The 22427-nt window shown below is 33.8% G+C and overlaps 4 protein-coding genes across 7 annotated transcripts in view; 2 read left to right on the top strand and 2 right to left on the bottom strand.

Moving 5' to 3' along the window:
- LOC116025167 (NADH dehydrogenase [ubiquinone] 1 alpha subcomplex subunit 6) overlaps positions 1 to 2384 on the top strand; it is a 3970-nt gene extending 1586 nt beyond the window's left edge. Inside the window, exon 2 of the mRNA XM_031266286.1 lies at positions 1844 to 2384. Coding sequence (XP_031122146.1) covers positions 1844 to 2029 — 186 coding nt within the window. The 3' untranslated portion in view covers positions 2030 to 2384. The remainder of the gene's footprint in view (positions 1 to 1843) is intronic.
- A 1892-nt stretch (positions 2385 to 4276) lies between these two features.
- On the top strand, positions 4277 to 8756 carry LOC116025245 (DEAD-box ATP-dependent RNA helicase 37-like). 2 transcript variants are annotated; one of them, XM_031266409.1, is made up of 7 exons: positions 4277 to 4456; positions 4694 to 5706; positions 5803 to 5886; positions 6294 to 6536; positions 6754 to 6921; positions 7163 to 7276; positions 7912 to 8397. In XM_031266409.1, exons 2-7 carry the CDS (start codon positions 4939 to 4941, stop codon positions 8395 to 8397), a joined length of 1863 nt encoding a protein of 620 aa, XP_031122269.1. In that variant the 5' UTR covers positions 4277 to 4456; positions 4694 to 4938. The 2 variants fall into 2 exon arrangements, with proteins under 2 accessions (XP_031122269.1, XP_031122270.1); XM_031266410.1 differs by lacking the exon at positions 4277 to 4456 and having other exon boundaries at positions 4939 to 5706; positions 7912 to 8756.
- Positions 8757 to 9138: 382 nt separating this feature from the next.
- On the bottom strand, positions 9139 to 11379 carry LOC116024534. The gene is made up of 2 exons (XM_031265447.1): positions 10738 to 11379; positions 9139 to 9480 (listed from the first exon to the last, which is right to left on the bottom strand). The coding sequence occupies exons 1-2, from the start codon at positions 11233 to 11235 to the stop codon at positions 9442 to 9444; spliced, it is 537 nt and encodes a 178-aa protein (XP_031121307.1). The 5' UTR covers positions 11236 to 11379; the 3' UTR covers positions 9139 to 9441.
- Positions 11380 to 12107: 728 nt separating this feature from the next.
- LOC116025603 (topless-related protein 3-like) lies at positions 12108 to 17995 on the bottom strand. Of its 3 annotated transcripts, none has more exons than XM_031266892.1 (10): positions 17315 to 17995; positions 16487 to 16680; positions 14848 to 14939; positions 14583 to 14693; positions 14010 to 14165; positions 13792 to 13917; positions 13610 to 13708; positions 13139 to 13324; positions 12879 to 13057; positions 12108 to 12742 (listed from the first exon to the last, which is right to left on the bottom strand). In XM_031266892.1, exons 1-10 carry the CDS (start codon positions 17818 to 17820, stop codon positions 12343 to 12345), a joined length of 2049 nt encoding a protein of 682 aa, XP_031122752.1. In that variant the 5' UTR covers positions 17821 to 17995; the 3' UTR covers positions 12108 to 12342. The 3 variants fall into 3 exon arrangements, with proteins under 3 accessions (XP_031122752.1, XP_031122753.1, XP_031122754.1); XM_031266893.1 differs by having other exon boundaries at positions 17342 to 17995; XM_031266894.1 differs by lacking the exon at positions 14583 to 14693.
- Between the last annotated feature and the right edge of the window lie 4432 nt (positions 17996 to 22427).

Raw genomic sequence — 22427 nt, 5'->3', positions numbered from 1 at the left:
TTTTTTTTTTTTTTTTTTTTGGGTGTGAATTACCTGGAGAGTATGGGTTATGAAAGATCAAAATTGATAATTGCCTGTTATGTTATTTATATTAACTAGTTTGTGAAAATGGTAATGTGTGGCATTTCTTAACCATGAAAGGCAAAGGGGTGAAACAAATATGAAAAGAAGTAAGTTCCTTAGGTTAGGAAATTAGAATTGGCATGCGTGTCTCTTAATTTATGATTTCATTATAGAAAGTTTCGACCTTTCATTTTGTTATAACTTAAGTCTGTCCTCAACTTTGTGCTACTTCAGAACCTGGAATTTCATGAAGAAAAAAGAGTATGATTTCTAGTACATGTTCTTGTTTTTTTTTCCCCTCAATAATTTGGGTGGGTTGTGGGGTGTGTTTTATGCTTATCAGAAGGAAAAGTAAGTGGAGGGAAACAATGTGAGGAAGCATCAATCTGTTTTGTGGAAAGTGGAAACCACTTTTCAGTTGAAAGATGAGAAAATGGGTGAGGATAATTACCCCGTAGTACTTACAGGTTCTCCACATGGTGACTATTGTTTGTACCATAAGATTTATCTTCCTCTTCCACCGGCCTGGGCTGCTGTCCTCTCTGTGCACGCATGCGCTGATGCATCTATCTCACTATGTGCAAGTTTGATACAGGGATTAATAGAAGATGATTTAAATGGGCTATGTTGTTTGAGCTGATATGCCGTAACAATTACCTAGCCAAAAAATGTGGTAAGGGTATTATTATGTGAGGGAGCACAATGCTGTTAATCTGTGGCTTACCACCTAAATATGCGGTAAGGGTATTATTATGTGAGGGAGCACAATATTCAAGTATTAGTGTATTACCACCTAAATATTGTTGGCAGCACATTGCACATTGTACTGCCATGTATTACCATATGAATATTATTGTATTTCCACCTAAATATTGCTCACACATGACAGATGTATTTGCCTTGTATTAGTATCACTGGAGACCCAGGGTCTATTTGCCTTGTATTAGTATCACTGGAGACCCGGTGTCAAAATATTTTTCATCTGTGATGAGACTTGTGGGAGCATAAAGGGTCATTCCATCTTCCTGCAGATCCAAAATGATTTGATCTTTGATATAAGATCTTGATGAATTTCATTCTTCTTGAATTTTATCTATGTACTCCTTTTGACTCTAATACCACTTTATCGCCTCCGCAGAAACACTATAGATTCCCATTTTTCATTTATAAAACCAATCCCACCATGCTTAATTCTCTGTGTGATAATATATACTATGTACTAGTATCTTTTTTGTTCTTTCTAGTCTAGTTTTGCAGTGTTAATGATAGTATTAATTACTTCCTAACCATACATATGCAAAGGCAGCATCTATCCTTTTAATAGACCTTTGGTTTTATTTTGAAATTTTGATGGCATTTCCCCAGCAAAACTGCATACATGAGGCATATGGATTACAGCCCATCCATGTACATAGAACAATATGCACAAAAACTACCCCTTCTCTATACACTCATCGGTTCATTCAATGGTAAACTTAAAACCTATGGCTTGGGTCATTGTCTCTTAATGATGTTACGAACTGAGCTATTACCATCTGTGTACATAAAATGGTATACATGAAAAACTACCCGTGCTTTATTCAATCATCAGCTCATCTAGCAGTAAACTTAAATCTATGCTTTGGGGTAGTGTCTCTCAATGATATTATAGAGTGAACTATTAGATGTGGAGTTATAATACTTTCTGACTGTAGAGGCAATGTCTAAAAACTAATCGAATAGATTGACCCAGTAATGTCTGCGTGTTCACTGTAGCCCCTAACCTTTTGTCTACCTACAGGTGATTGATTTGCTGCTGTTCAAGGGCATGGAGGAGCTGAAGAACGTCGTGGACCACTCGAAGCAAAGGCACCACATCATTGGCCAATATGTCACGGGCCATGAAGATTTCATGCAGGATGGGGATGCCAAAGACCAAGGCACCTCCAATTTCCTTAAAAACTTCTACAAAAGCAACTACTTTTGAACTGTTTTTAGACCGGGTTTTTGCCTCATGTTGAATTTCACTGCTGCAAAATCGCAATAAAGCTGAACATTTTGCCCACAGCCTGCATTTGGATAATCAATCCTTTTTCTTCTGGACAGTCGCTGTGAAATGTTGATTGTTACAGAACTTGTTCTTGTGATCAAGAACTAATTGTCAATGTTTAGGTACCAACTGTTGTTTTAGGATTTGGGAAGTCTTGATAAGGATGTTTCATTTTTCACTGCACATTTTTCATTATTCTTTGTGCAAGAAGCTGGCCTGTGGTCAATTACCCCATTCGTGAGAGTTCAATGTTGGATAAGAAAATGCCACTTTTATTAAACTTTTCATCAAATCTTGTTTTTTGACATAGTCCAGGTAAGTTTGCATTTTTCTTTTGTTTGCTGATGGGAAACTACAACTTTTTGTTTTTGAACAATGGGAAACTACAACTATTACTCAAAAGTGGGCATTGAGTAAGAATAATGTAATGTCTCGAAAATCACACATTAAAAATAAATCATATTGAGTAAGTTTTGTTCTTGTAGTGTCTTGTAAAACACACATGAGAAATAAATCATACTAAGAAGACCATGTGAATAATGGACAATTTGTATTATCGTAAATGAAAAGATCTTGTGTGACAAGTTCAATTTAAAATATGTTAGCAATAATTGAATTTTACAAATTTTTATAATTATTGATAGATTATTGATAAATTTGTTGACTTTTACTATAACTCAATTACATAAAGTTACATTATTTTTGTTTTCAAACTCTGAATACATTTAGAACTATACAAATCTTACCCAACCCAGGATGAATATTTTTTGTTTTAACAAATTTGTAAAAATGGCAAAAAAATTAAAAAAAAAAAAATCACAAAGGCACACATTTTAGATTTATTTTTCACCAATACTTTTATATTATATTACTCCGTATTATTTTTCTTTTTCAATATATATATACACACCACAACAACAACAACAACAACAAAAAATAATGATAAATTTATAAAGCTTGTAATGATGTGATTGCAGGAGATTAAATACGCTTTATGAGACACTAATAATAAGAGAATCTAAATCTATGGTTAATTATTAAAAAAAAAAAGAATTAATCAATAATTTGAGTCAACCCCACTATAGAAAGTCATTCATTTTCTTCTCCATGAAGGGAAACCATGAATGGTCTAAAAAAAATCAAATAAATGCTCATTTTTATCCACTGTGTGTAGAGAGACAAATTGATATACTCACTAGATGACTTTCACTTTTGTTGTAATCCTTACATTAGTGAAACTCACAACAAATATTCGATAGTATGTATTGAGTAAATCCCACAAATTACATAAAAGAGATAAATGATAAATCACACTATAAATATCTCATACAACAAAAAAATTTATAAGAATCATGTTCAAAGACTGAAATGTGAAGGAAATTGGACTTCTTGACAAAAATGTAAAGGTTTTGAAATTTGGACTAAAGTGAAAAAAGAGCGTTTGGGAGATATGTCAGAAACGCATTTCCCATGTGTTTCTGACGCAGAAACACATGTCCAAACACTCTTTTTCTCATTCTAATCCAAGTTTCAAAACCTTCTCATTTTTATCAACAAATATAAATTTATTTTAATTTCAGTCTTTTACCCTTCCACCCCCTCACTAATTCCCTTATAAGATTGATCCTTACTTTATGATGACGTTATTGTAGAGGGCTTATGACAACTTTTGTAATAGTTAATTATGATTGTATTTTCATAAAAACATACCAATTCTAAACTTTAAAATGACACAACTTGTATTAAAATAGTCACTCTGCTTAAATTGAATAATGTTTCGAGCCGAGTTTTACACTTTCACTATATGTATTATTGTTTCATTATTTCTTAACACGTTGACCAATCGTTAAAAATAGAGATTTGAACGACTTATTTTGATTTGTTTATATATTTTATTCTCATTTCTCTGTACATCTACCTAATTAGTGAAGATGTGTGGTGAAAATGTGGAATATATATTTGTAATGGAATCTTTAAGTTTTGTCCACATTCAATGTGACTATTATATATCGAGATATATGTAAATACAAAAGGAAATACAAATACTCATGAAAATTCACCCAAAAATATAGTACTGTACGTATGTACTGTGTAAATTGAAAACCGAAAAAATTGAAGAATGCCAGAAATCTAGCGCAGCTGAAATTCAATTTTGGGTGATATTTTTGATCCCTGGGATGAATTAGCGGAGACACGAAAATATAGAGAGAGAAAAGCAAACAGGAGCCCACTTTTTTAGAGAGAGAAAACGTATGAATACAACAAAGCCAAACACCAAAACAAACACAAACTCAAAGATATTTTTGCCTCCCTCCCTCTCTTCCTCTCCAAAGATCGCAACTTTAGGGTTTCTTCCCTTTCGTCGTACGCCACTTTAATCTTTTTATCTATCTTCAATTTGGGTTTATAGAAATATATACATGTAGTTATGCTGTGGTTTGTTCTTTGTTTGTCGTGTCTGGGTATTTGTTGAATTTTTATTTTTTTAGTTTTATTTCGTAGCGTGATTTCAGGCTTTTGATGTGTGTGGGTTTTGAATTGGTGTTGACTAATGTTGATTTCTGGATCTGCATTTCTGTGGTTTTGAATGTTGTGTGCCAGGGTTTTCTTTCTGATGTGAAGCTTCGGGAACGAGGAAAAAGAACAAGGATTTGGGTTTTGTTTGATGCTGACGAAAATTGTGGGGTTTTCATTTGACGTTTGTCGATAAAAAGTGAGAATCTTTGTTTCAATTCACCGGTTGGATCACGGGTTGCGTGAGTTTAATTTTTTGAATTTGAGGGATTTGGAGGAGAGAAAAAATAAAAATTAAAAATTGGTGTTTTTTGTTTGATTCGCCTTTGAGTATGCCAACATCGTGGGCTGATTCTGTTTCCGCGGCAGAAGGCGCCGCCGCAGTTGCCTCGTCCAATTCAACCAAGCAAGCTTATGTTCCACCGCACCTTAGAAACAAGCCTGCTACCTCGGACCCTCCGAAACAACCTGCGACAGGTTCATATGCTAGTGCTGCTGCTGCTGTAGCAGTTGCAGCATCAGGGAATGATAGAGTGCATTATGGTGGGCCGCCCCAGCAGGGGGGAAGTCGATGGAATGGTCCCCGGAATGAATTCCGTGGCGGCTATGGCGGTGGAGGAGGTGGTGGTGGTGGTGGTGGGGGACATGGTGGTTGGAATACCAGAGTTGGTGGTTGGGATCGTTCCAGGGAGCGAGAGTCTAATCCGTTTGGGGACGAGGGAGATCAGCCATTTGATGAGCAAGAGAATTCGGGTATTAATTTTGATGCATATGAGGATATTCCAGTTGAGACGAGTGGAGATAACGTGCCCCCTCCCGTGAATACTTTTGCCGAGATTGATTTAGGGGACGCTGTGAACAATAATATTAGGAGGTGCAAGTATGTGAAGCCAACGCCCGTGCAGCGATATGCTATCCCTATAGCACTCGCTGGCCGGGACTTGATGGCTTGTGCTCAGACCGGGTCTGGCAAGACGGCTGCTTTCTGCTTCCCAATCATTAGCGGGATCATGAGGGGTCAATTTCTAAGGCCACCAAGGCCACGCATGGCATTACCTCTTGCCCTTATTCTTTCTCCAACAAGGGAGCTTTCATGCCAAGTGGGTTTCTGAGATCCTGTTATTCATGGCACATGCTATTTGATCTTTGGAACTTGGTTTGCGGTCAAGGATTTGACTTTTTGTTTTACCTTGCAGATTCACGAAGAAGCCAGGAAGTTTGCATATCAAACTGGAGTCCGGGTGGTTGTTGCCTATGGTGGCGCGCCTATAAACCAACAGGTCCTATTTCTTTTTCCTTTGCAAATTGTTTTGATTGGACGATTAACTTAATTTGGAACCTAGACTTTCTATCTTTATGGACTATGGAGCATTCCAGCTTTCTCCCGGGATTGTTTGGAAGTTGTTTTTCTTCAATGGAGTTGAAATTATCTTTGCCATATAATTTATACTTTAGTTAATGATTAGGGAAATTTTTTACTGCTAAAGCTATTTTGTTGTCATATACATGAAACCTACATTTTGGTAGTGCTTCATTTTCCATCCTGTTAATTTATGAATTCTCAGTTTGATACTGTTTAGTTGCATCTCTTTGTTTAAAGGCACTGAATCATGTGTTAACATGCAAAGCATAGCTCATTGTCATTGCTACTGTAATAATTAATCGTCTTGATTATGTATCTTGGCAGCTTCGGGAACTAGAGAGAGGTGTGGATATACTTGTTGCAACCCCCGGGAGATTAGTTGATTTGTTGGAGAGGGCAAGAGTCTCTTTAGAGATGATTAGGTATTTGGCTTTAGACGAGGCTGATCGAATGTTGGACATGGGTTTTGAACCCCAAATAAGGAAAATTGTGCAACAGACCGACATGCCTCCACCGGGTGTAAGACAGACAATGCTGTTCAGTGCTACCTTCCCAAAAGAGATTCAGGTTTGTTTTGCCTCTATTCTCTCTCTAGTACACTCTATGGGGCGAGGAAGATTGGTTTGAAGTTTTGAACTTATGACCTTGAAGTGATATTAGATGATTCTTGGGTTTTGGTTTCCCCGGTTTTTGGGTCTTTGACCCTAAGTTGAATAAATTATTTGAATGACTATAAAATGCAGTGGTGGCTTTAATGACGGTTTTGTAATTCATGTGAATGCAGAGATTAGCTGCAGATTTTCTCGCAAACTACATCTTTTTGGCTGTCGGAAGGGTTGGATCAAGTACTGATTTGATTGTCCAACGAGTTGAATATGTTCAAGAGACTGACAAGAGAAGCCATTTAATGGATCTCCTCCTCGCACAAATGGCTAATGGGGCTAACGGCAAGGTAATCTGCATATAGAATGAGAACGATTTTGCAAGAATCAGGGTCCCAGCTTTTCCGAAAGATTTGTATTCGCTTACTGTACCTTTGTCTTGAATGTAATGCCAGTCATTCGTATACATTAACTTTAATTTAGGAACAGTTTAGGTTTTGAAGGCATGGATATCTGCCAAAATTTTCCGAACTGTTTGAAAAGTTAGATAAAGGAATCTATTAATTGTGTTCTATACGTCTAATTTTGCAGCAATGTCTTACACTTGTTTTTGTGGAGACGAAGAAAGGAGCTGATTCTCTGGAACATTGGCTCTGTATTAACAACTTCCCCGCTACTGCTATACATGGTGATAGGACACAACAGGTATAGTTGCTTGGTTACTAGTTATATAATATGGTGATTCGCAAAACAATTTTGTCTTCAAGTATCATTATATTGACATCAGTTGTATCTCATTTTAGAAAAATTAAATGCGGTTTTCATTTTATGAATCGATGAAACCTGCACTCCTAATTTCATTTCTGGCGTCATTAAGTAATTTTGATATTGTGAACTTCATTACTTCTTATTTTAAGAAAATATGTGTGATTATTCAAAATATTCGTTTCTTCTTTCCATCCAATAGATTTTAGTTTAGCATAAAAGTAGGCAATGCATCCTTCACATTTCACAGATGTTTTCCAAATCAGTCAACGAGTGACCTTGGAAATAGTTTTCCTTTCTTTTAATGGGTCCCACATGTGTCGGTAGTGTTGGAATATGATGTTTGATGCCTTTTGAATTGCACGGTATCTAAAAATGCGTGCATCGTAGAATCCTCGTACCTTCCCCGCACTTAGTTTTGGCATATGTGTTTGGCAATGAATTATTGAATTATTGTTCCATTCTTGTTAAAAGTTGCTTGCTTCATATCGTTTTGACTTCAAAAAAAGTTTTTGTAATTACAGTCTAGTATATAAAACGCATCTTTAGCTGTTTTCTATTTGTTTGTTATTCAGGAAAGAGAACAAGCTTTGAGGGCTTTCAAAAGTGGCAGGACGCCGATTCTGGTTGCAACAGACGTGGCAGCACGTGGTCTCGACATTCCTCTCGTTGCTCACGTGGTCAACTTTGACCTCCCAAATGACATTGACGATTATGTCCACCGCATAGGAAGAACTGGACGAGCAGGAAAAACCGGCCTGGCCACCGCCTTCTTCAACGAGGGCAATTCCTCTATCGCGCGCTCCTTGGCAGATCTGATGCAAGAAGCAAACCAAGAAGTACCTGCTTGGCTTTCCCGCTACGCTGCCAGATCCTCCCACGGAGGCAAAAGCCGCCGGGGTGCCGGCCGCTTTGGCGGCCGTGATTTCCGAAGAGAGTCCAATTTCAACCGAGGCAATCCCGACTACTACTCCGGAGGCAACACGGGCGGCGGTTACAGTGGGTTCGGGGGCGGGTACAATCCATCCTACGGAGCTGGCGTGGCCAGCGCCTGGGACTAATAGCCCACACTTTGATCAATCTGGCAACACAAGTTAGTAGTAGAATACACTTCCTCACTTTTTAGATATTTTGTCGTGTCCTTTTCGTCTTTGTCCTCGTCATGGAATTGAAGTTTCTTCGTCTTCTTCTTCTTTTTCCTTTTTGTACTGGAATTTTTGACCTTAAAGATGGGTGGTGTGAGGGAGAGTATTGTAATCTCTGGGCTCCATGGGTATGTGTAAATGTTGGCAGGAGGCATGAATAATCTGCTAACAACTTCTTAATGTGTATGTAATCTTTGCCTTTTAACTTATCATCCCATTTCATCTTTGACATTTGATTTTAAGGATTATGCTTAGTCTCTTAGATGTCACTGAAAGATGGATTTTTTTTTTCTTTTTTTATGATGGTGTTCCTACTTTTATGTATTTTTTTCTCTATAAACTATGGTATTTCTCTTTTACTTGCCTCAAATCTTCAAATGATAGTGGGTTTTTTTTTGAACCAAATGATAGTAGTTTTTTATTAGCTTGTAATGGGATATTAATTGATGATAATTAGTTGTTCCCTTAAGGGACTAGACCTCAATGGATTCAGTCCAATGTAAAACTGATAAGTAAATTGCTAATGCAACAATCCAAATTAGTAACCATCCAAAAATCCAAATTAATCTCACTGTAATGAGTGATGAGAATATGTGATATCGTAAAAACTTAAGTTTTTCATTTTCTTTTTGGAGAAATAAGAACTGAGAATGGTAATACTCCCTCAAACACAAGTTATGTATACATATGTATTATAATTTATATATATATTCATTGTCAAAGGCTACAAAGTCATCCAACTAGTTACTACAGGGGTGTTGGGAGGTGGATTTTATAACTTGTATCTAGCTATATATATATATATATATATAACACTTTTGTCTTTACCCTAGACTAGATATTGTGGAAAGACCAAAGGCCAGTTTTGCCTTGACTGAAAAAGAAAAAGAGTCCAGCACCCTGGCAGGCATAGTAGTATATCACCTTCCAACACCTTGCTGCACCTGGGGATTCCTTTCGCTACTCTGTAAGGAGCATCGGCAAGTCATACACCGCAGGCTGAAATGTCAATGATGCAACAATATTAGTTGACAGTTGACAGTTGAAAGACACGTTCAAAGCAATCGGGAATTAGAGAGGTAGATGAGACGAATTATTAATGCGTTTGCACTCTTTCTGGTGCAACCAAGCTTCTATGTTTTCAAAATAGAGTTTTTGTCGAAGTGACTGTCTCATAGCTTTAAGGTGAATGCATGACGAGAAAGTCATGAGAAAAAAATATTTTCCTTTCTCCAACACTCCAACATTGCAGAGAAAAATGAAAGAACTTTTAAACAAATGATGTGAGGAGACATTATTTTCTTTCCTATTAAACTGCCAGTCAGACAACTTGCAAAGATCCCACTTTTTCTTATCATTCTATCTCCCACTATCTCTTGAACCTATTAAACTGCCAACTTGCTAAGATCCCAGTTTTTCTTATCATTGTCTATCTTCAACTCAGAAAGACAAGAAAATGCATGTGTTATGTTCCGATGAGCGGACCACCTCTGACAACTTAACATAAAACATTGGTGTATATGGTTATTTCTGCATACAGATTCAAACACTTTAAAAAACCCCAAGCACTAGAGAAATACCCCCTTCACATTCTACTCTTTACACAAGTGAATATTGAAAGGGAAATTGCCCCCTCATGTTTCTAAGGTCACAGGCTCACAGCACCGATACATCAACACTCAACAATCTACCATCAGTAGTAACTTTTTTCTGGTATCACGTCCTAGCAAAGTAGCAACAAGTAGCGGAAATGAAAATACAATGAGAACTTCTAAATGATATGGCTCACACGATCATTTGCAGAGTGTAATACAATCCTCAAAGTATGCATAGAAAGGTTAAAACGTCATATGGTTCTACGAGACTGTCAAATTAATTACTCCGTGTAACTATATAAGCCATTTCTAGTGGAAAGTCCTAAAATAGACACACATGTATCACGGCACTCCCAGGAAATAGCATACAGAAAATCAGGGAACCTTTCAAAGGCTCTTTTGTGTGTCTGTGTAAAAGTTAACTTCTTCATTTTTCTATTATAGTAGCTGCAATTGGAACAGGCTTTGATCATATTGACAGTTACCAATAGAGGTGCAAATAAGAGTGAAGATATATGCTTCCATATCACCAACTATGTTTACTGTTATGGCGCGATAAAAACAATCAAATAAACAGCAAGTAATCCTCAATAAGAAAAAATACAGCTGAAGAGACAAGCATAATTTTGCAGAAATTTCAATTTGAAGAAAGAACCACTACCTGAAGAAATTTCCTGGGAGAAACACCACAGAGAGTGAAGGCGCTGTCCTGGCAAGTGTGAACGGTCTGAAACTGATCCACATCGAGTTGCTTGTTGATGATCCCAACCTGAAAATATATACTATCGGAGGGCGGCAGGTCAACCCTAATCTCGTCCACGTCGAACCAGAACCAGAATCTCTTCACTTGAATCCCGTCCAAGTCGGTGATGGATCCGATGCCCAGCTTCCCTGTGATCTTCTCCTCGTAGTACACCAAGTAATCGAACTGCACGTAGCAGGCCTTCTCGAGGAAGACCTCGAAGGAGCCGTCGTCGGAGAGCGTGTAGGAGGTCACGCAGTCCGGCAAGAGGCCGATCGGTAGGCTGTAGTTAGTTAGGACTTCGTAGACGGTGGACTCCGACGGCGTGTCGGCTGAAGAAAAAGTAAAAGCGTTCACTGTGAAGAAGAGGAGGAGGATGAAAACGGTCGTCCGGAATTCTCGGTGGTAGGTAGCCATGGCTCGTGATTCTAAGCAAATCGTTGAGTAGTAGAAAGCTTATCGAGAGATTTTGGCTTGAAAATTCAGCTCTGAGATACTTTTTGTTTCTAATTTCTAACGGCGAGTGTGAGTCGGGAGTCTCGAGAGGCGGCTTCCTGGAAATTTATGGTGCCAGAAAATATCGAAAATATCACTGTGCATATTAATTCAGATATAAATATATGAATTTTTACTCTTTTTACTCTCAAATGATAAAATTCCTCATCTGGGCTCTTACATTTCCACTGGATAAAATTATGAATTCTCTACTGTCAAATTTACTCTTTCACTTTTACTTCATGATATAAGAAATAAAGATAAAACATTTTTATCATGTAAGTCACATGAAAGTGTATATATTTTATTATATTATTAGATTATATATGCTAACTAATAATCAATCATTTCAATATGGCTGGAATTAATGCATAGATTGTATAATTATTAAAAAAAAAAAGGGAGTTCAATCAAGATTGAATTTATGTATGCAATATAGATCATCAACACTTGGTCTTAATCTTGCAACAATATCATCATTTGCCTAAAACAGAGCCTACAAAGCACTGTAAGTGTCTCTAAAAACTCTGTAAAACCAAAAAGCAACATTGCCAAAAACACGGTATAATTCACATTGATTTGCCTCAACTTCATATCAATTTCACAATCTTCTTTACTATGGGCTCTGTTCATACATTAATAACGTTCTTCTTCTGATTTTAATGAATATCTATGAAAGCATAGACAGTAATAAACTATAGAAGTAAAGAGGATATATAAAGGTGAATCAGAAGAGAAAGCAAACATATTCTGCGAAATAACATTATTAAGAATGAAATTGGGAAGTTCATAAGTTTGCGGAGTGAAACAAATACAAATTCAAACATTAATGTTAGTTCAAATACAAACATTGCAAAAACCAATGAGCAACATTGCTAAAAATACTGTATAAGTGCACATTAATGATCAAATACACACATTTTAAAATCCACTCAACAATAGTTTTTGGTGCATGCCATTGGAACATCAAGCTACCAATGATTGTGTTCAATTTATTTTATTTAAAATTTGATGGATTTAATTGGAACCTCATAGCCGGGACTTGATTGGCTGAGGCCGAGCGCTAGGCTCGACCTTGGGCTGGTTGGGTTCACCTTGTTCTGCTCCATCGGATTTGTTTGTTCTGGAGCTGTCTGTCATATATCCATCAAAATTCATTTTTGATTTTCTAGTTTTAGTTTGAATAATTGGAATGATGCCTACCCCAAATAATCCAAGACACATAGTTCCCAATGTGCGACAAAGAACCTGCCATACCAATCTACCATTTTTCTTCCCATTATCAACTGGGGAAGATACAGATACTTCCCAATTGCCTTGAGATTCTAATGGTTCTATGACTTTAATAGACCCATTTGTCAATCCAACTGCAAATTGGTTGGGTTCCTGCGGATGTGCTGCAATCACAAGTGGATACACATCCTTGCTTCTACAATAATAATATAACATAGACAAGTTAATCCACAAATTAACATTTCATTAAGGAAAAGAATAGTATTCTTAAACAAAAGTTGTGACACAAAATATTTGCAGACTTAATTCCAAACATGAGCAGGTGTTCTTACCCATTCAATACAAGCTGATGAGGTAAATAAGCAGATGGAACAACACGGGATTTCAGTCTTAAGGTATCAGCATCAAGCACTCCAATGTTCCCATCAATAAAGGATGCATAAATTAATTGGCTGTTGCAGGAATATGTAGCAGAAGAGATCCGCGCAGAAAGGGAAGCATGTGGGATGCACTGTAACAAGCATACTCCAAAGTTAAACCCTATAGTCTTCATGAGCATATTTCAAGATTTGAGAAAACATGTTAGTTTTACCTGGTGTATGAGTTCCATTTTAGATGCATCATATATTGCCAATTGTGTTTCATGTGTAACTAGTAAGTGAACTTGATCAACATGGAACATCACTTGTGTGTCACCTCCTGAAGGCACTTCACCATCAGGCAACTGGATGTGAACTGAACTTCTCATTTCCCACAAATTAGTGTTCCACACACAAAGCTGAACAAAAAAAGAAGTTATAATCTACTAACCTTGGTTTCCAGTTAAAAATAAATTTTGGTATGCACAAAGTGGATAACATAGAAAGCACAAATCTTTGGTCAATTTAGAACCTTCTGGAAGTTTAATTTCAAAATACATAAATTTATAATAAAAAAAAATTGGTGCTATGTCCCTACATGATTAGTCATGGTATGCTCCACTGTACTGTATTGTTAATTGAAGGGATGCCAATATGCCATAGTTGTTTATCATTCCTTTTCTAATTGACCTATATATGCTTACCTGCGCATCAGCATCTGCTGAAACCAACATTTTAAGTTTGGTAGAGAATGCTAGACCAGTGATAGGTTCTCGATGCTCATTAAGTTCGATCAATAATTCCTATATATAAAATTAATTAAATCAATGCATGTTAAATTATTATACACATAATGCAATAAGATATGAATTCATAGAGAACTTACCTCATTTACCCAATCACATATATATATGGATGAGTTCTTCATACCAATTGCAATAATGTTGTTGTCATGATGAGGATCAAAAGCTAAGAAAGTTGATGCAGATGGCAATGACTTTGTTTTCGTTACCTACATCACATATACATTATAGAAATCACGCGCATAGCCATTTATAAATCCAAATGTGATAATTAAGAGTTAAATTTGTTCGTTAGCCATACCTTATTTGACATGATGTTAAACAATGAGACCTTCTTACCAGCAGCTGACACAACATAAAAGTCATCATTCGAGACGGCTATGCAAGGAACTGTTTCCTCTAGGTTGACACCTGGCACATCATTAATCGTAGGAGTACCAGTGTTTGGTTGCCAATTCTGTTCCACAGGATTGGCAGTGGCCATTAGAAACAACATACTTTAGATACTCATTTGTCAAACATTAATGCAAGACATTAACATAAATAGTATAGCAAAAAAATTACTCTTAGGCCCTGTTTGGTAAATAATCAGCCTATCAGCCAATTTTGACTTATTTGACCACTATTAATTGTTTGGTTAATAAGCTTTTTGTAACTCCAAAATGCTAAAATTCAAAAGGCTACTCAAAGCAGCCTTTTCAATTAGCTTTTTGATAAAAGAAATTATACCAAACAGCTATCAGCTAACAACTAATTTATCAAACAACTTTCTACAATCAGCTAATATTATCAACAAATCATTCATTCTAACCCAAACAACCAACCCAATCAGCCAACAGCCATTTACCAAACAGGGCCTTAATCTATTCACTACCTTTCTGCTTGGATTTTGTTTATTGTAGGACAATTTCCATAGTTTTCCAGTACCATTTGAGCTAAGTGCCAAGATGCCAACACCAGAATTTGTATAAAGAAGTCGGGAAACCTTAACAAAATTCATTTCAACATCAAGTGTTGAAATTCATGGAGAATTAATTACCTTATAAGTACACTTTATTTATTAGTTAAAGAAACATTGTCTATCTGTAAGAGAGATGAACTACAAGAAAAAATGATAAAGAAAAAATTAGTTCAAAAACCTTAGCGTCAGAGCACTCTGGCATGGAAACCATTTGACATTGAACTTGATCTACAATTTCAGTCAATTCCCATAGTTCGGTTGTATCTCGACCTAGCAATTGTTAACAAAATCAATAAACAATACATGAAATTGCACAAAAAAAATATAAGGGATTAATCTTTAAAATGGCTCATGTTGATAACATGTTGACTTATTTAACTTGACCCATTTGACTTGTTTAAATTATCATGTCAATATATTTGCATGAATTCATTATATTTAATATTATTTTAAAAAATATATTATTTACTCTAGTTAAGATTTATGAATGATATGGTATATGTTGATCGAATTATGGATGCATTTGTTACACACATATATAAATGACAACATTTTTGCTATCGAAACCTCTTTAGCAATGTGTTAGCCTTTGCGGCACTATGTTCTAGCATTAATTGTGCATGCATTCAACTTATTTTATCTTGTAGATTGATATTTACACCTTCCTATTCAAAATGTATGCATGAGACCGATAACTAGGCTTTACTCAAATTATTTAAAATTTAATTTAGTTTGAGGGAGTAAAAATTACATACTTCAAATTTGCATTAAAATCTAATTAGACTAAAAGAAAATTGAATTTAAATATTAAAAAAAAATGTTGAAGAAAATAGGTGAAAAAGAAAGATACAAAATTCGCTGAAGGAAGTATCACTTCAACAATATAACTTATTAATATAAAAATATATGACTGTGTGTATAAACCCAGTAGTGGAACCATTAATATATTGAAGCTCATTGAACAATCAATGCCTATGTGTGTGTATATATAATATAATAGTCTATACATACATACATACATACATACATACATATATATATATATATATATATATATATATATATATATATATATATATATATATTAAACGCTTTTTAAATTTTTTTTTTTGCAAACCATTAAACGCCTCTTTTACATGTTTTTCTTCGTGGTGCTGAAAAAAATGCAATATTTAAAAAGATTTTTTTGTTTTTGGAATTTAATCTATCAAAACTTATCTCAAGTGTTTTTTTAATATCGTCAATGCTTGTGTCCTTGAGTTGCTTTAGAGCCCTTTCCCATTCGGCAGCCTCTAGTCCACAAAGAGAAGACCCCAAAACTTTAAGTGCTAATGGAAGACCTCCACAATAGCGCACAGCTGATCCACATAGTTGTTCCATGCCAGTCTTAGGTTTCTTTTTAAATGCATAGAAACTAAAGAGTTGAATAGCTTTCTGATCTTCCAATGTATCTACTTGGTATATATACTTTTTATCAACTCCATGAGATCGCAATACTCCTGCATTTCTTGTGGTTATAATCACTCTACTGCCCCTACCAAACCAATCACCTCTTGCTAATTTGTCTAATTGTTCTAGCTGGTCGTCTACATCATCAAGAACAATCAACACTTTTTTCCCTTGAAGCCTCGTCCTTATCTTCCCCATTCCATCTTGCACATTGCTTATTTCTACTCCTGATTTTTCCTTTAGGATTTTTGTTATAAGGGTCTTTTGCAATTCAGTGACATTATTTTGTCTAACATCGGCAAGAAAACAAGCTCCATCAAAATTGATTGAAAATCTATTAAAAACAGTGGTTGCAATTGTTGTCTTACCGATACCTTCCATACCACAAATACCAATGAATCGAACATCATCATCATCATTATCAGATGCCCACCTCAACCACTTACAAATGTTGTTAACTCTAGATTCTAACCCCACTAAGTTCTCCTCATAGGCTAGCGTTGCTTGATTCAATCGAGCATGTATGTCGGCAGCAACGTTTTCTGCACATTTTGCTTCGAATCTGACAAAATTGATATCATTATATTGAAGCTAGCAATGCAACTTAGATTATGGGAGAGCTAGATCCCATTCAAAAAGCTATGACACATCAATATAAAATTTCCATCCTTCATAAAAAAAAAGTTGCAGTTCTACTGTTTTCTTAATGAATATCCATAATGGACGTCTATACTAATAAAATTATTCACACTTCTATACTTTCCTTTTCAATATTAAATACTGTAGGTATTGAGGAAAGCAAACCAACTACTGTTTTTTTCTTTCTTAAAAACTAAAAAAATAAAAAGATTATAACCACTACATACTTGCATATAAATTAAAAATAAAAGTACAAAGTAAGCACACAAAAACGAATTGAATGAGCAAATATTGAAGATGAATCACATGAGAAGAGGAAGTTGAAAGCTGCTCACGTTTATCGCGAAGCAAACCATGTGGCAGATGCATTAGCTTCGGAGGGTTTACACCACACTTCAACAAAGTAACTTTGTTTACTTCTTTAAACTTATTACCAAAAAATGTTAAATTGACTATTTTGTACAATTGTCGGGGCTTCGCGACTCCTAGATCTTTTAATTAATTCTTAATAAGTTCTTATTTCCCAAAAAAAAAAAAAGAGGAAGTTGAAAGCAAACCCATTATAGTCCTTCTGCAAATGATACCCTTTGAGAGAGCCTGCTCTTTTCAAAGCTTCCTTCCATCTTCTTACCATCTCCTCCTTCTCATCCTTCAAAAAGCTTGTCTTGAACCAATCTTCAAAACTTCCTTTTTGATTCCGGACATCTGTAGGCTCCACGTCGTAAAAAACTGGCACCACAGTTTGCCTGCGGAACTTTTCTTGGAGTTCCATGATTGTTGCAAGTTCTTCCAAACACCATTTTGACGATGCATAGCCTTTGGAGAAGACTGTAATAAAAAACTGCGATTCTTCAATACCTTTTATTAGGCTCGGGGTGATGCAGTCTCCTTTTTCCAGTCGATTGTCATCTTGGAAAGTACGAATTCCTTTACGTACCAGCGACTCATAAAGAAAATCTATAAAAGTCTTACGAATATCTGGACCTCTAAAATTCAAGAAAACATCATACGTCCATCCCTGAGTTGATCGCCAAGCAGTAACAGAAGAAGAGGTAGAAGCCATCTATCAAGGCATATATTTGATATATTGATATGGCCGGAATTCGATCAGGTCCTCTAACACATGCATGGAAGTACTTAGAAGGGAGATTGAAAAGCATATGATGAACACACAAAACTACAATAGGCGTGACTTTGTAAAAGCTAAGTCGTCTCAGAAAATTTCATCGGATTCTTCACCTAGCTGGGCGCCACTCCTACTCAAAATTGAAGCAATAATTGATAAATAAACACAATTAATGTGTGGAAAGAAGGACCGTTGGGCCCTATCACTCTCCACTGGGCAAATTATTATGTCGACCATGTGACTATAAAAAAAAAATATTTTTAATATATTAAAAGTGTAATATATAATGTATTTTTAATACTCAAATAATATATTTTCTCTGAATACAATGTACATTGTAAACATATTAAAAATATATTATTTGTATACTGAATTTACATAATTTAGAGGTAAAACTCCTGCTAGGATTTAATTAATTTTGCTAAAATTTTTGGCTAAAACCATTATTTAATTAATTTGGCTAAAATTTTTTCTTAATTCTTTTAGTTAGTGTATAAATTATAAAAGATTAAATATTCGTACATTGTTTTAAATCATGTTTCAAAAAAGAAAATTTAAATATTTTAATGATTTATTTTTATTTTACTCTGTAGAGAAATATTTTATGTATGAATGCATGCATGCATGTATGCATTTAACACGTTTTATTAACTAACAATTAATTTTGATTATATATAATACGAGTACATTATATTTAAATATCACTTGTATGATATCGTCTCACGGATCTTTATTCGGAAGACGGGTCGGGTTGGGTTAGAACAATATGCAAATGTATAATACTTATACTAGCAAATATAATACTAAATCATGAATAAATATTTGTTATTTATAAGGAAAAACATAATACTTTTGAGGATGGACAAGTGAGATTAATCTTTAATTAGTCGCAAAAGTTGAAGCAATAATTAATAAGGATAAATTTTGTGTAAATAAAAAAAAAAGTCTAGTATGAAATTTATAATACTTTTAAAATATAATATAATATTTTTTATAAATTTATCAAAAAAATTATATTTTATTAAAAATTATTATACATTTCAAGTGAATCTGTCTGATTTAAAATTCTTACAAGTAACTTTTTGAATTATATATATATATACACACACACACTAGGTTTTCAGTTTAACCTAGATTAATTCTCTAAATTTCATAACCCATGTCTAAGGGTGTTAGAAATTTTTANGGGGCAAGAATGTGAGATAAATAGAAGAGAAAGTTGAAAGAAAATCATTTTGCAGGAGTTAAAGTTTTTTGTATGTTTCATAAAAAAAAATTTGCTAGTGCGCGTCAATAAATTTAAATTGAGGTGTACCTCATTCCTTCAAGTCTGTGAATATTTGTACATATGCATTTAACACTTTTCGTCAACACAAAATTAATTTTCATTACTAATATATATTCATTTCATCTCATTTAATGTGCTAAATTATATACTCCTTTCATCTCATTCAGTATGTTAAATTCAATTAACAATGATGCGCGAACTTGGTTGGCCCGATCTTCTCTTCACATTCTAATTAAAAAATAATGCTTTAGAAAGGTTTATTAGGCTAGGTGAAATCAAATTTGGAGGTTTAACTTGGATTGGGATAAGGGCTAATATTTGGGTTTTAATAAGTCCTTGGCAACACCGGGTTATAAGGTGATACGTGGGACGACGCCACAAGTGAGGTTTCACACTTGATAAGTCAGAATCACCCTGACTTGATCATGGTCAAACGAGTTCCAGAAAACACTCAGTTTTCTAACTCAAAAATTCTCAACTATGTATTCCATTTGGCATGCAATGGCCTTAAATAGTCCTTAACAAGCATATTACAACCACATGAATAAGATAATTATTTAGAATATGATAAAATAATCCTAACTAACAAACTAAGATAATGAAAAAAAAAAAAACTAACTAAGATAAACATTAAATTTAATATAATTCTAACAAACTAAATCTAAAATAATTTTAAAATAATCATCCTAATTAATTAATAAAACCAATTCTAAAATATTCCAATAGCTAATTATTGGTTCCCATGCCCACAACAACTTACTTTTTCTAACAACAACTTACTTTTTTCTAATATTTACTTTAGTGATAATATATAAAACTTATATATTTGAAAATTATATAAAAAGAACTAACAAACACAAAATAGTGAATTTTTTTAAAAAATAAGTTTTAAAAGATAAAATGGTGCAAGAAAAACTTGTAGAATGTCAAATAAAATGAGAAATAACTGATAATACATCGTTTATTATTTTGAGTTAATATTAAAGATAATGTGATTAATTATTATTTTTTTTGAAAACAAGATAATGTGATTAATAATTATATATCAATCTTTTTAAATATCTTTACATTAGCCAAAGACCGTGTGTCAAGCAGCACCCGGTGTACACTCCATGTGGAAGGGAGTGGGTTCGAGCCTCAGTAGAGGCATCTGTTGACTCTTTGTGCTTCAGTAGGTTGAGAAAGTAGCTAGCTATGACCAGATACTACATTGTAACCGAGTCAGTAGAACTCAAAAAAAAATAAAAATCTTTACATTACTTTTCCATATTTCAATTTTGTATAAGTCATCTCAATCAACCCCAAAAATTTGTTATGATTTAATCACATAGCTGGCGACTACTTTTCTCAAAAAAAAAAAAAAAAAAAAAGAGAAGGAAGAAGAAGAAGAAGTGTTAGATATATATTAAATATAATATATCTATAATATATATAAATATATATAAATATATATATCTATACGTATATATAGAATTGAGAGAGAAAGAGGTATTAAGGAAGAATGCCTTTTTTAATTGATGAATAAATGAAATGCATTACATATTATTTATAGTAAAGAAGAATAACAAATAATCCTAAAGCTATGCTCATGTAGTATTCCATGAAGTGCTATAATTAAGGCCACTCCACTAATCACACAAGACACACCCACGTAATGCTCCATGTAAGATATAGCCTCTGCATGCACGAACCACACACCTCACATTCGGTTACATGATTTAATTATTTTAGTTAGCTTGGTTTAAATATATTATAATAATAATATTATTATAACAAGAAGAAGTAGGCAGCTACTCAGATGCCGCTCAAAAGTAGAAGCAATAATTGATATATTGGATTTTTTGTTTTTAGTTCTATTACATGTTTCTCAAATTCAACTCCATTCTTCGATAAAATATTTTCATTACGTGGGTCTAAAAAAAAGTGTCTACATCAAGAATTTGTGTGAGAGATCATTTAGTAGGAGTTGAGAGTAAAAAGTTAAAATCCATATAGTATTTTCCTTATTTTTAGTTTAAAAAAAGAGCTGATAGCTATAATACATTGAATTTTATTGTACACACTCTCAAATGTTATCCCTTAAATTATATTTTTCGATATGACAAAGCATGAATAAGATATTTATATTATATATCATATAAATTGAGAAAAAGTTGTATACATTAAAAATTTGAAAGTATATGTAGTATTTTTTTTTTAAAAATATTGTTTGGACTTTCAAATTATACTCTAAACTTTTGCCCTCACTCAAATTTTTCATGGGATTCACATGATAACGATAACTTATTATTTCTTAGAGAGAAATAGAAAAATATAGATTAAAAATTTATGTAGTATATCTCTTTTTCCTAATTCATTTGTACAAACACTACAAGAAATTTCACATTTGGTGACAATTTCGGTTGTCACCAAAAACTATCGATTTTGGTCACTATTGTAATTAGTGACCAATTTTTGAAGTCGTCACCTGTCGTCACTATATCCTCCGTCACTATTGTAGTAGTGACGACTTTTGAAAAGTTGTCACAATTACTCAAGACTTTTGTGACAATGTTTACATACACTAATAGTATTTGAGTGATACCAATAGTAGTCACAATAAATATACAATTAGTGACCTAATATGTTATTACAAAAAATTGATTTAGTGACAACTACAATTGTTGCAATTAATTATTTTATTGTGACAATACTTTAGTAACAATAATTATACTTATTTGTAAGAATTGTTCTTGATGCAAAAATGATTATCAGTGACAAAAAAAATAGTTACAAATAATTATTTTGTTGTGATAACAACATAGTAACAAATATTATATTATATGTAACAAATAATTATACTTATTGTTTTTCGATGTGGGATCATTGATCCCACATCACATTTCTTTTCTTTTTTTTTTTTTTAATTTTATTATTACTACCGAAGTATTATTATTATTATTATTATTATTATTATTATTATTTATTATATAATTATTATTATCGTTGTTGTTATTATTATTATTATTATTACTATTATTATTATTACTATTACTATTACTACTAATATTACTACAGTATTTCTACCTTGATGATCATGTAGAAGATGAAATTCTGTAGACTAAATTTTTATTTATTACGTATAATATTTCTATATTATATATTTGATACAACCACCTTGTACAAAAATTGTACTAAGATGATAACTCTTAATGTATAAATAATGTGGTTAGGAGTAATAATTCAATTAATTTGATTAATTTTGAATCAAACTAAT

The sequence above is a fragment of the Ipomoea triloba genome, chromosome 7, assembly GCF_003576645.1.
Source record: "Ipomoea triloba cultivar NCNSP0323 chromosome 7, ASM357664v1".
NCBI classification, from domain to species: Eukaryota; Viridiplantae; Streptophyta; class Magnoliopsida; order Solanales; family Convolvulaceae; genus Ipomoea; species Ipomoea triloba.
This window is presented reverse-complemented; position numbering and strand designations above follow the sequence as displayed.